The 19,640-nt window shown below is 35.4% G+C and overlaps 1 protein-coding gene across 3 annotated transcripts in view; it reads right to left on the bottom strand.

Annotated features, from left to right (window-relative positions):
- LOC112686593 overlaps positions 1–19,640 on the bottom strand; it is a 40,594-nt gene that overhangs the window by 3,929 nt on the left and 17,025 nt on the right. Inside the window, exons 1-11 of one of the 3 annotated variants that reach the window (XM_025558958.1) lie at positions 9,673–9,924; positions 6,908–7,000; positions 2,247–2,381; positions 2,019–2,183; positions 1,803–1,931; positions 1,406–1,735; positions 1,068–1,328; positions 686–939; positions 474–621; positions 348–414; positions 29–277 (exon numbers count right to left, since the gene is read on the bottom strand). In XM_025558958.1, coding sequence (XP_025414743.1) covers positions 29–277; positions 348–414; positions 474–621; positions 686–939; positions 1,068–1,328; positions 1,406–1,735; positions 1,803–1,931; positions 2,019–2,183; positions 2,247–2,381; positions 6,908–7,000; positions 9,673–9,777 — 1,936 coding nt within the window. In that variant the 5' untranslated portion in view covers positions 9,778–9,924. Of the gene's footprint in view, positions 1–28; positions 278–347; positions 415–473; positions 622–685; positions 940–1,067; positions 1,329–1,405; positions 1,736–1,802; positions 1,932–2,018; positions 2,184–2,246; positions 2,382–6,907; positions 7,001–9,672; positions 9,925–19,640 lie in introns of those variants that run through there. The other 2 variants (XM_025558959.1, XM_025558960.1) reach the window with 2 other exon arrangements.

The following is a 19,640-nucleotide window of genomic DNA, read 5'->3' as shown; positions in this document are numbered from 1 at the left end:
TCTTAAAAATAAAAATAATTCTTCATACGTTTATTAGCAGAGTGAAGAGGTTCTTCAAGGCGCTTATGTAAGCTACGAGCTCTCATCACACAAGTATTATGTTTCATTCTTGCAAAACTAGCTACTTGAGGATTACTATATGGGGCGTCCATTGCAGCTCTTGCTTTACCAGCAGCTAAATTACACAAGGATAATGCTAAAACTAAATCCTCACTAGCTTCAGATTTCCCCAACAATTGATCAGCTTCAGCACAAAGTCTTTCTACTTCATCAACTGCTAAACAATTTAAATAAACATAAATACAATATCATAAAAATGTATAACTAAATTTCAATTATAAACATACCAGAATTTTTTGATCCATTTTTCAAAGATGTATGAGAAGTTTGGTGTCCTTCAGGTATTTGTGCAAGCTGAAAAGAATATACATATTATAATTTATTGTAAAACTTATAAGCTGTTTTTTAATTACCTGTAGATTATGCTTGAGATTCTGTTGTAAAGGCAAACTATCATTTGAAGATAATGAATAAGAATCATATCCCAAATCAAATTGATTCATCGTATAATCTTTTGATTTATTAGGACTTCGTGGAACTCCACTAAAACCATTTCCAATTCTGTCGATAATTTAAAATTACAGTTAAGTTTATAAATTAAATAAATTAATGAATTATTAAATACCTATTTTGAATTTTTCCAACAAAATATTGGTAAGGATTTTCTAAGGAAGTTGAGGATGAAGATGAAGCACTGTTTCTGTCACCACTCCAATTTCCCGAATCTCTTCTAACAAGTTCACATTTTGATGTCACAGATCTAGGTGAACTGGGTTGATCGTTTAAATCATCTGTTGAATACATTTCTGCTGCCTTAGCCATTATTACTGTCTGGTAATGAGCCAAATTTTGATACTCATTAATCGATGAATTCAAACCCTGTAATTATAATTTAGTCAAATTTCTATTATAATACCAATAGTATATTATATAAAATTTAATTAAAAAAATATATACAATAATAATAATAATAATAATAATAATAATAATAATATATTTCAACTTACTGGTTTGGCTAATGCTATTGTCGGATCTGGATTAGGAGTGATAGCTCTTCGATGACCTTGGTTCGATAGAGGTTTCTCTGGATTCGGCGTAAGAGATCTTCGACTTTGACTCAAACTTTGAGCAGAACTGGTACAAAATGAAAGCTTGGTAGCTTTTGTTATAGTTTTTGGTGCTGTTGTAGCATCAACAGGTTCTCCTTCTGGTGAAGCAAATAACAACAGAAGAGGTTGGTATCTCCCTCTTTTACATTTCTCAACCACCTGAATACATTATACATATTATTAATATACTAAAGAAATAAGTAAAAAATAGATCTTTAATATTATTGAAAATTTACCTGTTCCCATTTAGGACCAATTTCTCGAACATTAGCATCATCAAAATATATCCATATTTTTAGTTTTGTATGATAAAAAAATGTAGAATAATGTTTTCCGTAATATGTTACAACTCCAACTAATTGATGTTGTAGGGGCATGCTTCCATTAGGTAAATCAAATGATCCATGAAATACATCACAAAGACGTAATGAAGTACGCAAAGTACTTAAAAGAGCCATAATATGATCTAAAGTAGGTCTGTCAGAATCCCATACAATTCCTACGGATACTATTTCAGGTCTATTCATAAGTGTTCTTCTTATTTGAATTTTAGCTCCACAGGCACTCTGAAAAATATATATATATATAATTTTGTAAAATATTTTTGTTTTTTAATCATTCATAATAACTTACTGGACAATCTCTAATATCTCCCATCCCTCCAGCTTTCTTTAACAACTGTCCAAATAAATCAGCTTGCCCAGTTGAAGGGTATTGTTTAACTTGAGCAGTCAATGCAGATGCAGATACATAGTGCACCATCTAAATATAAAAACATTATTATAACAAAATATAAAATAAATTAAGGATATATATAGTTATAGAAACTGCATGAATAACTCAACAAACCTGAGTGAAAGGTAGAGGTTCTGAGGTAGCTCCACAAGCACCACATACACTTTGCTCAACTAAGGTCATAGCAAACTTTTGATGAGATATACAATGTTTTGCATTGCACATGTCTTCAGCTTCTTCATTAGCTATATGATAGTGTATTCGCAGTAATATATTTTCCTGTAATAATAGAACATTAGTCTCTTCACTATTTTTTTTAATTCGAAATAATATTGAACATACAAAACATTCTGCAGCATCATCCATGTAACCTAATTGGAATCTTCTCTGATCATAAAATGATTGAGCAAGAGCTTTCCTCAATGCATCAGGGGGTAGAGCTGTTTCTTGACTGGAACCAAGTGCAGTAAAAAGCTCCTGAAACCCCAAAAATAATTAGTTGAAATTAAAATTTTATTATAGTTTATTAATGAATTACTATTAAGTATATAATGTATTATCGGTATACAATAAGTGTTTTATACCGCTTATATTATTGTTTGATGTCACTTTTTATTACATCAGAACACTCTAAGGTTACTATGTCTCATGAACTATGAGGTTTTTTTAATTTCAACTGTTTCGTTTGAAAGGTATAATTTAATTCGTACGTTTGAATGAGTCACTGGCCTATGCAAACGACTGTGAGAAATTTTAAACAATAAGATATCCGGTTGTTATCTTATTCTTCCATAAGAACTTTCCCATGATCAATTTTTTGGATTTAATTACAATATTTTCCGCAGATTATGGAGGTTACATGATATTAACAATATAACAAAGATCTATTTTAATATTTCTTACTTATTACATTCGTCGAAAGATTTATATTAAATTGTGTTAAGCTAATAGCCTAAGCCCTAAGGGGTCGACCGTGATTAATAATAAAAACGATTTGCAATAGTCGTTGCGAAATAAGTTTGTCACGATTCTTATGACTTTTCAAATGAACCTTCTTTCCACCCACACTACTTTTTATTAATCGTATCTTATTGATAAATTGTAAAACATACCGAAAAAAAATTAATAAGACGGCGATACTATATTATATTATTATAATATTACGGTGCAGTTACCCGCCCATTCCAGTTGAAAAATGAATAGAAAATCCGTTACAAGACAAAAAATAAAAATTAAAAATTGAACTAAATCATTAAAAAAAAATTATTTTAACGGCCTAAAAGTAAAACATATATAAACAAAGGTAATATTATCTAATAAACATTAAAGTTTATTTAGAATTACAAAAAAAATCTGAAACATTCTAGTTTTAGACTATGAATAGTGAATTTCCAATTTCTAGCTGACCACAAAATTTCTTTGAATTGTATTTGATGAATCATGTAAATCGTGACACGTATGTGTTTTATTCTATGTCATTTGGCTTTAAGACAGTGAGATTTTATTAAAAATATCAAAACAACCAAATTGATGTAGTAGGTATAAAGAAATATAAAGAATACGTCTAAAAGTCAAATTAAGAAGTGGATAATATTAATTAATTTATAATTAAAACCATATTAAGTCCGCCTATTTTATCTAATACAATCCATTATAAAATCAAAACTATATTTACTTATTTTATTGTGTAAACGTATTCATTGCGTAAAACTGTATAATTTTTACGATATTGTGCAAGATTAACATACCTAAAGCCAGAACATCGCAATCGTAAAAATTCCAAACTACGTAAAAAACTTTCTTCACATCTTAAGCCAAAGGAAGAGCACATATATTTGTCGTTTAATTTTTCATAAACTAAATTTACATACATACTAGTATAACATTTAACTTGGTCAACCGGTTTCATAAATAAAAACCTTATCGTTCCGCAATCAAATATACTTGTTGTTATCAAGCATATAATAATAATATTATTATTATTATTATTATTATATGTTTGATATTAATTAAAGCAAAAATATTCTCTCAAATCGAATCAACGAACTAAACACCTTATGGAATTTGTGGTTTACGATCGATTAATCATGTCATCTTAAACATAGAACAAAATATGTATAAGGATACGTATAAAGCATATAGGTACTCGGAATCACACGTAAGCAGTGAAATCGGTACGGATAGACCTACAACACCACTACGCATATCGACAGATCATTTATCACCGTCATCCTGAAGATGATAATAGAAGACGATCTTTGCTTTAGGGCCGTCAAATAATAATAATAATAATAATAATAATGTTTGATTACATGGGCATTGTGAGTATCCACGCTACTCTAATTAAACGCAAAGTAAGCGCGTTCTTCTGGCGAATCGACGAGAATATATCCATCCACGCGAGCTCGCCCGCAGGAGGGGTTATGATGGGATTGATGATGATTGTTGTGGACCGGTTCTTCGAAAAAAAAAAATCAATGCCACGTCAAAAACCAGTAATACTGTTATCCTGGGGCTTATTATATTGTATTTGTATTGTACAGTGCGTATACAATATTCGTAAATAAATAAATTCATATATATATATATATATATATATGCATGTGTGCGTGTGTACAGTGAAAATAATAGACATAATTATAAATGACATACACACAAAATGACGGTGAGGCGAAGTCGAAGACAAAAAGTCCTCCCAAACGTAACGTACAGAGACCTATGCACTGTACAGTAATTATATATATAGGACAAGTCACATACACACACACACACACACACACATCGGTAAAAATTGATACTCCAATGTTTTCATAGAATATAGATAGTAGGTATACATTTTTTTAATGTATGCGTTCGGATTTTCGAGATATTCATATGATACGTAATAATAATATGTGACGTCGTAGCGACCCAGCGAGCAAGGAGCCCCGAGTATGTGCGCGAGAAACGATTTATACGTATACGTCAAAGGCGATAACCGGTTTTACGCTCCGTTACTATATAATAATATTAATAATAATAATCATTAATTCATAATAATATTCTAACCGCACACCCAAATATATACAAGTTGGAAGCAGTGGTCCAGCAGAAGAAGTCTAGTATAAAACGTATAGAATAATATACACTCGGGTATTTTATAACAACTTTGGGCGTAGCGGGATCATAAAATCCAGTCTTGCCAGGATGCACATAAATCGTAGATATGATTTTATATTTATGGCGCGAATCATTAATCACATTGGGCCGCATTCCACTAAATATATCATTTTTGGCGGTACATTCTTGATTGCAAGTAGTAACAAACGAACACGCGCGCGCGCGCGCGTATAAATTTACATGTAATAATAATTAAAGCTTATTTCTATTATTAAAGAATTGTGATACAAAACAATATGTAGAGTCTAGCTTTACTCTTCTATAAGAAAAACATTTTTTTTGAAGAATAAAAATATTAAATTCCAGTCAACCCAAGCGTACTCTGTTCTATTCTCCTGTCAACCGCCCAACACTCCGAACCATATATCATAGTTGATTTTACTACACTCTTGTAAGATTTACCTTTCAGCCTCATTTGAATTTTCAATCCTTTTCCTTCAAGGGCTAACCTCCACTCATCCAACCTATTATTAACTATTAATTCCAGAATTTCTCCTACCAAAACTATATTATCAGCAAACATCATAAACCATGGTATCGGGCCCGTGTGTCTTACGTAACTTCATCCACTACCACAGAGAACAAATAAGGGCATAAACCCGACCCCTGACGTACACCATCTCTTGCGTTAAAATCTTCTGTTACTCCAGTAATAATAGTAGTAGTAGTAGTAGTAGTAGTAGTAATAGTAGTAGTAAACGTATATTAAAAGAGTTGTAACAATATTAGGAATACAAGTCCGTAAGAGATACTATTCGTAATTACTTACCCAACAGTAGAAGAAAAATGCAATTTATTTATTTATTTAAAGATTTTAAATAAACCCATTATCTATAAAGTATAATAAGTAGATTGCTGTTAAATTTTATGTGAACGGACGCAATTTTTTTACTTGTAATTCTAAATTAAATATATAACATTATAATATATAGGTATAATTTTTATAGAAATAATTATTCTACTTAAAAAATTAATAAAATTTGATTTAATGAAATGAAAAATACTTTTTGTAATATTGTTAAAACAAAAAAGGACTGTAAAATGTCCCACCCCAAAATGTTGATGTTTTAAGCTCGGGCCTAAAAACGTCTCTGCGTATGCGACGAAGGAGAAAATACCACTGCGTGTGATTTGAGAGAATCACAGCAGGACACAACGAAGGAATGACATATCTATTGCACCATATATCTTTTTCCGCACGAATTAAGTTAAATTAAATATATCTATAATATATAAAATTACTTTATACACGGAGAAAATACAATATTCGTCGGTGACGCGTTTTTAAACGTTTGACGTTGACGACTGACGAGAATATAATATAATATAATAACATGTGGTCGCGGAGAAAAAAATAGAAACCGTAATAATTACTATCGCACGCCGTTCTTCCGTGCGATGTTTAAATGCGAACGCACCGTATGCACTGTAATACTACTACATACCTTTACAGGTATGTGCGATTTCCCTATAAATAACTGACGTGTATATGTATTTGTGTGAGAGTGTGGGTCTATTGCAGACCACCACCGATATAATATTATACGACAGGGGCGGCCAAACGGTCGATCGCGGACGATTTCAGAGCCGATCATGTTAGAATTTATTTTTAGGCCACGTGCACAAAAATTAATCGTGGTGGTTATGAACAAATTGTCGGTAAGTTTTACCTGTAAAGTTTTTATCTTTTATTCTGGTTTATAAAAAAATTTTCCAAGAAAGTCGATCTTCAAAGGTGAAGTATATTTTCAATAGATCGTGGCCGAAAAAAGTTTGGCCCCCTCTGCTATACGGCAATGACGATAATACGACATGTACGAATACAACGTTACATATTATCTTACCTTTAGAGCGCAGAAAATACATGACTCCTCCATACACGCGTGTCCGTATAACTCTCTGAAGCTCCGTCTGAATATATCCAAGTGCCACAGAACCTGAAACAATCGAAAAATCTCGGTCAACAAACATACGAACAAAATGCTTAACGCATAGTTATAGGTACATGTGTTTACATCGAATTCCCTATTACAATTATTCAATTGATTATGTTATGCTGTATCACGTATACGAACGACGTAAATCGTTTATAATAATTTACAATCGTATCGATACGAATACTCAATAATTACACGTCCACAACAGATTAATATTAAATATCTTAGGTCTCCCACAAGGAGTGTACAATCACTGAAATGATCGTCATAATAATAAGTATACCTAAATCATAAATGTCAAAAGCACGAGGTCCCAAACCATTACGCAGTACACCTATACATTCGAGCTTGCATTATACAATAATGCAATATTATTATTATTTATATACAGCGGTCAACCCCATCAGCTCGATTGTAACCGGCCCCGTCAAATAGATTTCTGATCGAGTTCCGATGACGGTCGAAATATTGTGTGCCGTCAATCATTCCAAGTATAACAACAACAGTGATGTACACGGGGGGTTAGACAACGCATCGATCCCTCGTCACGCTCCTCTGACCTGTACGGTGAATTGTCATTAAGATTTCACGGACACCTGTGCACGCCGGAGACATAATATATAATGTGCCGCCGCGGTGCGTACACAACGAAACGGACTGGGGTTGCCGTACGTTCGTCAACAGGTTCTCCGCCCCTTCATGTACGTAAAAAACCGTAGTATGACTCATATATTACAATAACGATAAACATCGTCTGTTAATCGAACCTTTCCTCGGGCAGACTCGTCACGAATCCCTTTACGAATAATAATACTATTTACACAAAGCCTATTATTCGATCTTATGGTAATTTTATCATATAATTTTAATAAATATATGTATATAAGTTGCTAGTATTCATGGATCCCCCAAGTACCGAAGAAATGTTCGCATATTACTCATCATGGGTTTTCTTTTGTTTTTTTTTTTTTATCGTTGACTTTCACAATCAAAAACGCGACGGATAACAATATAAAATAGCACCGATTTATACGAATCTTGGCACTTTTATTAAGAGAACGTACCGAATTTTGGTGTATCTACACCGTACATGGCAGTATATACGTATAAAAATAATACCTGGAGCTATATAATGGGTTATATTGAGTCTGTATATTCGTCGTGACCGTTAAGATCATGACTTTCATCCTGTTTTTTAAAAAAAAAAAAGAAGAGGAAAACGATTTGAAGACGAATCGGTTCATATGACGCGCGCGATAGCAATGGCCCGGAGACACCAGCATCAGTCACGGATAATGCTACTCCACACCATTATACATATACATAATTTACCTAGGCACATATATAATAAAATATATCTCTATAGTGTAGATCATCCGATTACAATACATTTATATAAAATAGGAAATTGATTTTTGTTACTTTTTTTTTTTTTTTAAGCAACAAAATATAGTATCGGTGAAACGTATTTGTATTTCATTCTAAACATAAAATATAATTATATATTGTTTGCGCGACTGCAATAGCTGCATGCAGAGTATTACGCTAGCGAATTTCAATTATATACTTCAAAAGTAATAACACAAGACGTTAATTTCGTTCTTATCGCGATTACAAAACATGTTAGGCGTGTACTACAATACGATATTGGCTTGATAATTATTACATTGCATCATGAGTTAACAATTATTCTTGCAAACATTTATGCCATGCACGTGATACGAACGCACGCTTAAATAATATACTTTATCTACCGGTTTCACTGAATAAATGGCTTAGAGTGTATTCATATACTACACATATTATACATAATACGGTAATGTTACTATTGTCGCAGAAAGCCTACACGATCACGTATCTGCAATAAGAAAATCTAGAATAGCAGTCAGAGAGAGAGGATCAATAAGTCGGTGAAAAAAATTTAATATTCTGAAAAAGGTAAAACGCACATAATAGGTAGGTACCCTGGGTAGTGGCTTTCATCTTACAATGAAGAATCGAAACGATCGTATCTTGAATAACGGTCGAAAACAACGTTAGGATGTAAGTATATTATAGCTATGTATCTAATAAATAATAATAGTATCTGGGCGATAGATCAAAACGACTGTTAATCTAAAACGATTTAAAATGTTTATTAATGAAATAACATAATAGTTATTAGGGCGACGACAATGCACCATTATGTAGGAAAATTAATGAAAACTATAAGTGATACATAATGACAATTGGCGAACTAAAATAAGGTGGCAATATATATATTGAGAGAAAGAGAGTGGTACGTGGGATATTAAACGACACCGCGTGTACTAAATGTGTTGGTCTATTTATTGAATTGTTAACAGTTTTGATGAGATCAACGGGGACCGTAATTACAATTGAAACCGTGATTTTCGAGGAAATCAAGAATTCAGGAGCGGGTAAAAAAAACGTTATGACGACGCGAAAAAAAAAAAAACGTTATTGCGATCTGACGAAAAATCTGCATCGGGTCGTCTGCTGCACTCGATCGCGAATCCAATCGATTGAAAAGAATCGATTCAACATGGCGGTCGACCGAAGTCCGAGTGTAGTGACCGGCGAGCGGGAATCGGTGTCTACTGCGGCGGCGGCGGCGGCAGGTACCTTTTCATACTCGTACGCGGCGTATACATATACATAATCTCCCTTACCTTGGTGATCTGAAACAACGCTCGTCTCTTGCACGTCTTGTTGACGGCCGACGGCCTGCGCTGAGGCGACGGCGGTTCGTCCTGCGATTTCTGCTGTTGTTCCATCGCGAACGACAGTAAACTGTAGTCGGTGCCGTTTCACGGGGACGCGAAAATGCGCGAAAAACCACGGGCCGAGGGAACGCACAGCGCGCGCGACGAACGACGGGACCGAGCGGACGCGGACATGACAGTGGACTGGTGGCGCGCCGCCGGAGAACAGGTAAGGTAACCGCCGCCGCTGCTCGCGGTACAGGTGCGGGATGGACCGACGCCGCAGCCGATAGGCCGTCGCGCTCCTTCGCGGACGGAGTGGGGGGGACCCGGTGGTCGTCGTCCTGCCGCCGCCGCGCAACAAGGGGCGGCCACCTGCAAGACGCGATACGAAAACCGACTGTACGTTCTCCGTTTTCTCCGCGTCTTACGGTGGTCGCGGTGTACACCTGTATATTATTATTGTATCGCGCGCGGTACGTAACCGCCGACCGCGCCCCGCCCGTGTAACATGATTCTGGTCGACGGCGTAGAAAACTAATCTCCGACGATCGCGCGCGCGTTGCACACCGCCGCCACGGGACGTGCGGTATAAACAAATTTCCCCACCCCCGTACGCGTCGTAAACGTATCCACATGGAAAAATTGAAATACTTCACTTGATGTTGTACGCAATAATATCACGGCGGTAACGGGGCCCACTCTTGAGTCGCACGTATTTATAATATACGTATAACTCGTGCACGCGTTTTATCGGTGCCATCAATCGATCGTCGTCGTCACTGGACAGTGTACACGACGATACGCGTCATAATGGCGCACACGCGCGGGACCGAAAAGATTTCAACGCGCTTTCAAGATCTCGTGAAACGAAAGCAAAACGCCCGTAAACGTCACAACACCCGCTCCGTTATGACACTGTGCAGCGCATAAATACGCTCGCACGTACGATGTGTTATGGGAACGCTACGAACACATTGGATGTACACACGGATTTCATATATTGTTATTGTAATAATTATCGTTTAAACGTAACCGACGACGAAATTATTACCGCCTGACATTTCGACAACATTTTCATTCTCTTGGGATTACGTAGGTGTACGCGCACTTACGGCAATCATCAAGTGGTTCTAAGTACGTTCGTGCGATGAAAACGTTGTACTACACTGACACGCTCAGTATTCGGTAGCACTCTTGTTAGCAACGTGCAATTAAGCGTATAAAACCACTACCGGGCATTAAATATTACAATAGCAATTATCATTAGATCAGTTATAAAGACCTGTTTTTTAGTTAATCGATCTTCTTTAATAATCTACAAATTCATTACTAATCCGTACGTTTAAAGAACTACGTAAAAAAAAAAAAATCAATGTCAAAAAATATTCGTACATAAAATTTAGACTTTTATGCGTTACACAATAATCGTTTTTACTAAAAATTTACAGTTTTGAATGAATCACGAAGCTCTGAAAAAAATGTTACAATAATCATCTGTGGAAACCAGAAAAGTTCATCGGGTTTACCGTACATAATGATGATTATTGCATTACGTGTTAATGTCCACTGACACTGTGGCCTAGAATTCGGCAAATGAGCAGAGTGAGAGAGAGTGAGTGAGAGAGAGAGAGAAACAATAATAATAAACAAGAGATTATTGTACGATGATATTACTATTATATATTTTACTACGAGATGATGTTTGTCAGCCGCTGCGTTGTCCTTGGATTTGGCGCCGAGAAACCGTGCACGTTGGCAACCCTGGCCGATCGGCGGTGGCGGCAGACGCGATGGCTGGAAACCGGTTTTCAGGACCCGCAGGGGATTTACTACGACTTTTACTATACGCACGCATGCCGTATATCGGTCCCGGGTGATTGTATATCTCTCTCTCGCGCGCGCGCGCGCAAACAGGTAATAAACATCGTAAAATAAAAACCCGCCATAAAAACTTATACGCGACAACTACTAAAGAGAACAACAATAAGAACCTCGGTGTTACCTACTCCAACAACGTACATAATATATTTCGTACATACGACCATTGTTCTCTACAATATTTGCATCTCGTTGCCACCCCCGCCGCAGAGACTTAAACGAGTCCGTCGCAATGTAATACTGTGCACTCTACGCGTGCAGTATTTACAGCGTACAGAATCCGTGGTCTCATTGTACCGGGGTCACTGGTTCGTTATGTTATCATTATATCACGCGCGGTATACGGAAATGATTGAATACCACGTACTTGATCGACCAACCTTCTCTTTCCCTCCGGAAAATCGAACGACTAATAATAATAATAAAAAAAAAATCACGTCATACTTATAAAATGTATAACGACTTCACGAGTATCGATCAAACACGAATCTCTCGACGATTTGTGGCTCCACAAACAATGTTATTCTACAATATACTTTTGACTAGCAAAATGTATTTTCTACATGCATTATAAAGTAATAACGAATCAGTAGGTTACAAACTTAGGTACCTAAAATAGGTATTTTAGAATAACTAAAAAACTGAATTGTATGTACATAATTTAATGGCTTATGTAGGTACCGAAATAAATACAGTATTTACAAAAAAAATCTAATATTAATAATAATCATAATTGAAAAAAAAGTAAGTCTTGTTAATTCACCATTATTCGATATAGGATATTTTGATTACTGGTAAAAATAATATCGTTCACACTTCTTCTAAATGAATCATGTTAACAACTAAATAATAATAATTAAAAAAAAAAACTACAATTAATAACTAAATCTAATTTTTATAGATAAATATAAATTTATATAATACGGAATAACATTTACTGTGTTACATATTTGTCATATGACTTTAAAATTCTGTCCCACGTTGCACACCGATATTATGATGTATAATATATGTATAACAAACATTATTCCAACACGAATTTAATATTTACACATTAAGCTGTGATGAAAAATATTAGTCTTTGCACGTACATCGTGTGCATCATGTGTATAGAAGACAATTGATTTGATACGAAATGAAAAAATAATGTTCATACCAGTTATACGTTAAAATTATAGATATAACAAGTGTAACTTGTACATGGCGTTAATTAAGCCATATAGTTATATTAAAATATAACTATTTTGACACGATTTCGATAGTAATATTATATATTACTATATATAGGTAGAGACCTGTTACAAATTGTAATATAGAAAAAAAAAAATACTAACTTATTAAATATATTTAATTCATTTACATTTTTCATATAAACTATCAACATTTAAGTGTCATCATTGGGTGGCTTCTTTATTCACTTTTTGTATTTTGTATACTCATGTTATCTGTACCCCTTATCATATATGCTTATTGTGTCGTTTGATATAGATTGTATATTACGTATTAAAATAAAAAAAAAAAAAAATATTATATATGAGCCCGTATTTAGTCGGTAAATATTAAAAAAAAATTTTTTGCTTAAAAATGTCAACATTCGAATGTTACTATATTACTCGAGAAATAATAAAAACAACACATATGTACCAACACAATAAAAATCTTGAAACGACAATAAAAAATAAAAAAAATGTGATGACGTCTTTTAAATAAAAACCTACGATTTATTACCATGCTATGTTATGTGTACAAATTATTATATTATTATTTACTTATACTTTTCATAATTTAATTATAAGGAACTGCTTATATTACATATAATTGATTGAATCGCGTTATTTTGCAAAATGATAAAAATTATTATTTCGCGTGTTTTGTATGTATAATATGCTCTGCGGTGGATTTATTATTTGCACTTGCTGTTTAAATACATAACTGGGCATGCGCCAACAGATGTTAATAAAACTGTTTTTTGAATTTACATATAATTTATTACTTTAAATCTAAACAATGATCTATCGAACGCGAGAAGCACAATATATTATAATATGTATAAGATTGACGGACTGTCGATACTATATACCGCTGATTCAATGGTTGACATTTAATTTTTTTTAGTGTCATTAATTAACCTCATATCACGGTTTAAGTAACTTCCATTTAATATAAATAATCAATAAGTGGAAACAATATATCAGACTAAAATACCGTTTTAAAAACCTGTACGTTAATAATAATATATGCTAGAAGTATATAGTATACTTTATTATTCCACTCGTATAGTACACACATAACCGAAAAGTAAAATCACATAAGACCACCAACTGGTTTCGTACGACTTCTTATCCGAATGACAAATTTCATCTGGCAGACATTTAATTTCGTGAAATTTCTTTTTTATTCGACTATCGTGCAGTATAGGTATTACTCTACACGTGTACCAATTTACAAAGCGCGTTTCACACAAACCGTATCTAAAAACCAACGTGTCAAGACCGCGGTGTGTAAAATGCACATTTTATACTGTAGGTACACATATGAATAAATGTACGCGTGATGTGTAGTGTCGGCTACTAGCAGCTACTGCTGTATTTACCGAAGTACAGTCTACATACTGTAAAACAAATACAAGACGACGCGTAACCGAGATGGTTAATAATGACTTTTTGAGTATATACCTACACACCACGACTGCGTTAAGATTATGACCCTGCAGTTCAAACGTTGCCCTCGACCGGAAGCACGCAATGATTATACACGCATGGCAGTCGTCGCGGTCGTCGTCGTCGTTAAAGTCGTGCGCGTACCTATACACGACGGCGTCTTCCTCCGACGCACTTAAGTCGATGGCGTTGACGACCCGTTGCGTAGGTACGACCACCGTCCCGCCGCCACAGCCTCCTCTCATCGCCGTAGCCCCCGACCAACACGAGACATTTGTATTAATAAAATATCAACCGTATTTTTTCCGTAGCCTTCCCCCCCGGGATGTCGGGCGACAAATATTGATCTTTGGAGGCGGTGAAGTAGTGCGTGGTGGCCGGAAAATCCTACATGATATTACGCCGCGTCGTACAGTTCGCCTACACACGGCTATCTCGACAACGACGGTACACAATCATACGCGTTCGCATCTCCGCACCACGGAGGAGAGGGCGGCGATCGTCCAATTAACGGCGCCAAAAAAAAAAAATCAAAAACAAAATTAAAGGAAACGAATCAAAACGTACATAAAATCTTTCATAGGAAGTTTTTCCATTAAAAATCAGATTCTAGGGCGGGGTACGCGTGCACTCTAATAATATATAGAAAAACGTGACGACAACGTACGTCATCACGGTGTAGAAAACTTGTTACAAGTGTACAAACGACACTGTGCGGCAGAAGCGACTAACGAAAAGGGGATTTGAATAAGCCTCCGAGAGGACACATCAGAAAACGGTTAGTAACTATGCTCAGTACGAGTGCGTGTATATGCGTGTATATGTGTTTGTGTGTGTGTACGTACGCGAACGCTAATATATAGTATAATAATATATTGTTAATCTCTCCTTTTCCTGACGTGAGGAGCGTGAGTGGCGCGCGCCGCGATCGCGTGTACACATGCGTCGTTGTTGTCGTCGTACACAACTTACAAAACGAAAACCGGTTTGTTCGGTGGGACGTTGACGTCGAGTCTCACAAAAGGAGGTGCGGAGAAGATCTAGTCGAATGGACTATGAATACGAAGAGAAGACGAAAAGGAGACGATGGTCGATAATGGACCGATGCCCGTCGCCATAGTACTGCTGCACGTGTCTCCGGCTCCTTGATTACACTTCAGACTAATTACATAACAAAAGGCATACACTTTTCTCGGTTTTGAATAGCCGCCGCACGCGTGGTAAAAAGAAATTCGTATTATATACGCTCTCGAATCATATAGCTGAAGTGTGATATATAATATAATATGTACTATATATACATTATATATGCGCAGGATATACCGTAAACATTATTGTATATTATAAATTTATAATTCGACAAAACTCAACTTTATATTATGTATATTATAATCGTTCGTTGCCAGAAGGTCGACGAATAGAACACGACGTAAGATCTTATAAGCAACAAGCGCCAAAAGTAATGACTATTTAGGTGTAATTATTATCATCGAAAAACGCATTATTTGTAAGTCCAATGTATGTGTGAAATTGTGTAAACAATAGAATAGATTGTTCTGGGTGAAAAAATTAATTCGAAGGTTTGATATAATTACAAGGCATAGTAGTATATCGACCTCAAAATACGAACTGTAAGGACAATTACTATTTAACATAAACAAAATTAAACTAATTATCGAATATTGTAGATAGACCATAAACAAATTGTAGTGAAACCTTTATTTCGTACATTTCTTTTGTTCGGACTGTTAAAAAGTGCTTTTTCTTGGTTCGCGTTAATCTTTTTGTTTACCAAACTTTCTAACAGTTTCCACTACACTTGTTTTGATTGTTTTAATTTTTAATTATTTTTTATAAATGAAATCATAAAAAAATAAAAACGAATATTTATTTTCGTACAAATAATATTAGAATCTATACATAGTATTTTTTTAATTATTTAAATCGAATATCTAGATTAAAAACAAAAATTCAATACAACGAGTATTTTTTATGTTAGCTAATATCGAGATTAGAACATTTCTATTTCATAATTAGGACTGTAAGTTTTTTTATAAATGTCCTTAATCCGAAATAAATATATTTTTAATAATCTTACAAATAATAAAAATAAAATAATAGGTATGTATAGTATTACTAGTACTATATCAACAAAATACTTATTAAATAGTTCGATTAAATAATTGATTACAAATGTTTAAAAGGCATACTTCGAAGATATGAAGTTTACATTTAAATTACAAATAAAATAAAAAAACTTTATGAATTTAATTTACGTGATACATTCTATACATAAATATATGATAAATTATAATTTATCAGATAAATCACGGACCAATAAGAAGAACATTAAAATGTCGATATTGTTTAATAAGAGTTTTATAATAATAAAACCTAATTAATAAGTATATACATTTTATAAACGTAACTTTCGTCGAAACGAGTTCACTTTCATCATAATGGTATAACAACTACTTTCAACAAATTCCATTTAAGACCTATAATATGTTAATATAATTCCACTTTCAAAATTTAATTTTTAACCGAATTTTTTTTTTACATAACCATCACACAGCATAAGAACATTGTTATGGATTAAGGTGTTTCTAATACTTTGAACGGACATTTATAATTTTTATAATTAACTAACTAAATGTAAAACCGTACTCAAAATAGAGTTATTAGACGTGAGCATATTGATCGTTTTTATAAATATATTTTGTTTTTATCGTCCAAAATAACTGTTTATTTAACGATTTAATCCAAACCGTACTTATTAGAATCACTTTCGAATAACCATAATACTAGCGTGCAGTACGAGTTTTGCGCACAACAACATTAAACGAAACGTGGTCCATTTACAATCTCTATACAGTTGTATAAATGTCGAGGTTAAAACGTTTATGGTAAAAAAAAAAAATAAATAAATATATTCGTGTACTATGAAAATCGAGGTATAACAGTGGTAGACACGATTTGTTTCTCTTTGCATATGTACCCTGCGATATAATAAAACCATAACCAACGCGCACGTTGTTCGTTATGGGTTTTTGACGTTATCGATTTGCATTAGACAACGCGCGCGTGTTTATGCAGACATTACGCACCATGTACGCATCTGGAACTATGCGCAGAATAACAAGTCCGCACAACACGCCGAACACATTTTTTTAAAACGTCCACCCCCCGAGGAAAACGTCACCTGACGGGTAAACCCGTTTTTTTAGAAGAAAAAAAAACTGTGAATGCCCATGAGTATAATAATATAAAAATAATAACAATCGTTCCGGAGCGAAGACAAAGAACGAAATCACGAAGTTTCCGAACGCATTGTAAGTGGCCGGGTTGGTCGCACGACGCGCTGGCTCCGCGATCTGTCACTCGTTAATGGCCTCGGCCGTGCCGCGCCGTTCGGACTTAAAACGTTACATAGTGCGCGCGTTATAATCTCGTAATCGTAATTCTCTTATTGTGCCCCTCGCAACCTCCGCCGACCTCTCCTCCGAGGCAAGTCTCCGGTGCGTAATGGACGTTAATAAATCTGAAACGAGCGGCGCGCGCGTGCACACCAGAACGTTATTGGTGCAGCGTATAAATACGACGCGCACTGCTAGGAAACTGGTCGCGTGCTGAAGTCGACGAGTTCTCTGTGTTCCTGGCTTCGCGCGCATAACGTGTACGCTCTATACGAACTGGATAAAGATTTTTTTTTTTTTTTTATGAAATTATAATTGTTGTCTCGTGGCCATAGATAACACGCGCGCACGATCTGAATACATAATAATAATGACAACCGTAGAGGAGTGTGCGCACATCGTAAACGTAATGGAACAATTATTGAACATTGCCCCGTGCTCCTCACTCTCACTGAGGACGTCTGTTCAACAATGTCGGATTAGGAATCCTGCATTTACTAGCGGATTAAAACGTATGCGTGCGCAACAGGTCCCGTTCAGCGGCGGACTGGCTTAAAATTTCAGCCACGGAAATTACTTCACGTTTACACTAGGTTTTTATCATTATCTTACAACAATTAAATACAATATACAGATGTATATATAGATTATTTTTATAAAATAATTTTTAATCCAAATACATCGACCCAGTGCTATAATACGACTGCCGGCCCACCGGAAAATTTCCCGGTATCCCGGTGGGCCAATCCATCGCTGGTCTCGTTGGACGAATGCGTTCGTGGAACCGAGACCGATGCTCGTCACGAGGGTGCAACAAGGCGAAGTAATAAGCGCGTACTCGAGGGATAAACATGATAGCGTGTGTACGATGTCCGTAAAATATAACAAAAATATATTACGAAAATGTAAAATTATAAATCATTTATTATTAGACAGGTATGTCGCATCGTCATTTCGTTTTGGTTTTTTTCCCGTCCGTCTCGTCGTCACACGATACTTTTGCACTGTCGACGTCGACAAAAAGGGGCGAACAATCGCTCAGAGGTGCACCACTCCTCGGCGTCGACGCGCGTCAGCATTTCACGTACTGTATGGGCGCCATATAACCTGACGCCGCGTCGCCGTCGCAATGATAAGCGACGTCCGGCTGGACGGTGTCCGTCATTCGCGACATACACGGCCTCGTACGTGATATATACTATTTCCAGTGACGCCACACCTAAAATGTTTTTGCGTTTTCGACGAGAATGCTGCTGTTGTTTCGTACTCGGTGTACGGTCACACCCCGGTCAGACGGACAGAGTCCACGGTTATCACTGAAAATCGAGAGGAGGGTGTGGCAGGAGAAACAAAAACGAAAAAATGTCATTTTATGCTACCGATCAACTGAACTCCAGTAACGACAGATTGTATACACTAGTGGATTGCGTGAATGCTACGCAATGTCTAATTGCTATTCTGTCAACTAATGTTATTCTACCTGACCGTGATTCCTCGTTTCGGACAAAATACCAGACGATTCACGGATACTTCGAGCAGTAGCTTTTAAATGCTCACCGAATCGTTGAAAAACCGATATTATACGTAATTATACGTCGAATTAATTATACGTCTGACCGACAAACAGACCTTATACGCACGCGATCAAATCAGAAATAATACTGTAAAGTATTTTTTTTCTTCGACCGTTCGATTTTCTCGGTTCACGAAACTGTTGCGTTGTTCGTACATATGAACAAACAAGGATCTGCGTTTAATAATATAATACGCACCAGAGGTATTTTACAGTAATCGTTTTAAATATTTACGAAGAAACCAACAACCATCTAGTGAGTTCATCACGCACGTATTTATACACATAATAATTATCTTGTGATTTGCATTGTTTACACGTTTTGGTTGTACCTAACCGTGTTTATTGCAATAATTTAAGTGTTTTCCGAATAAGTTTCGATTTGCCGTACTCTACAAACTAATG

The sequence above is a fragment of the Sipha flava genome, unplaced genomic scaffold, assembly GCF_003268045.1.
Source record: "Sipha flava isolate LNK unplaced genomic scaffold, YSA_version1 315_pilon_pilon, whole genome shotgun sequence".
Lineage (NCBI taxonomy): Eukaryota > Metazoa > Arthropoda > Insecta > Hemiptera > Aphididae > Sipha > Sipha flava.
This window is presented reverse-complemented; position numbering and strand designations above follow the sequence as displayed.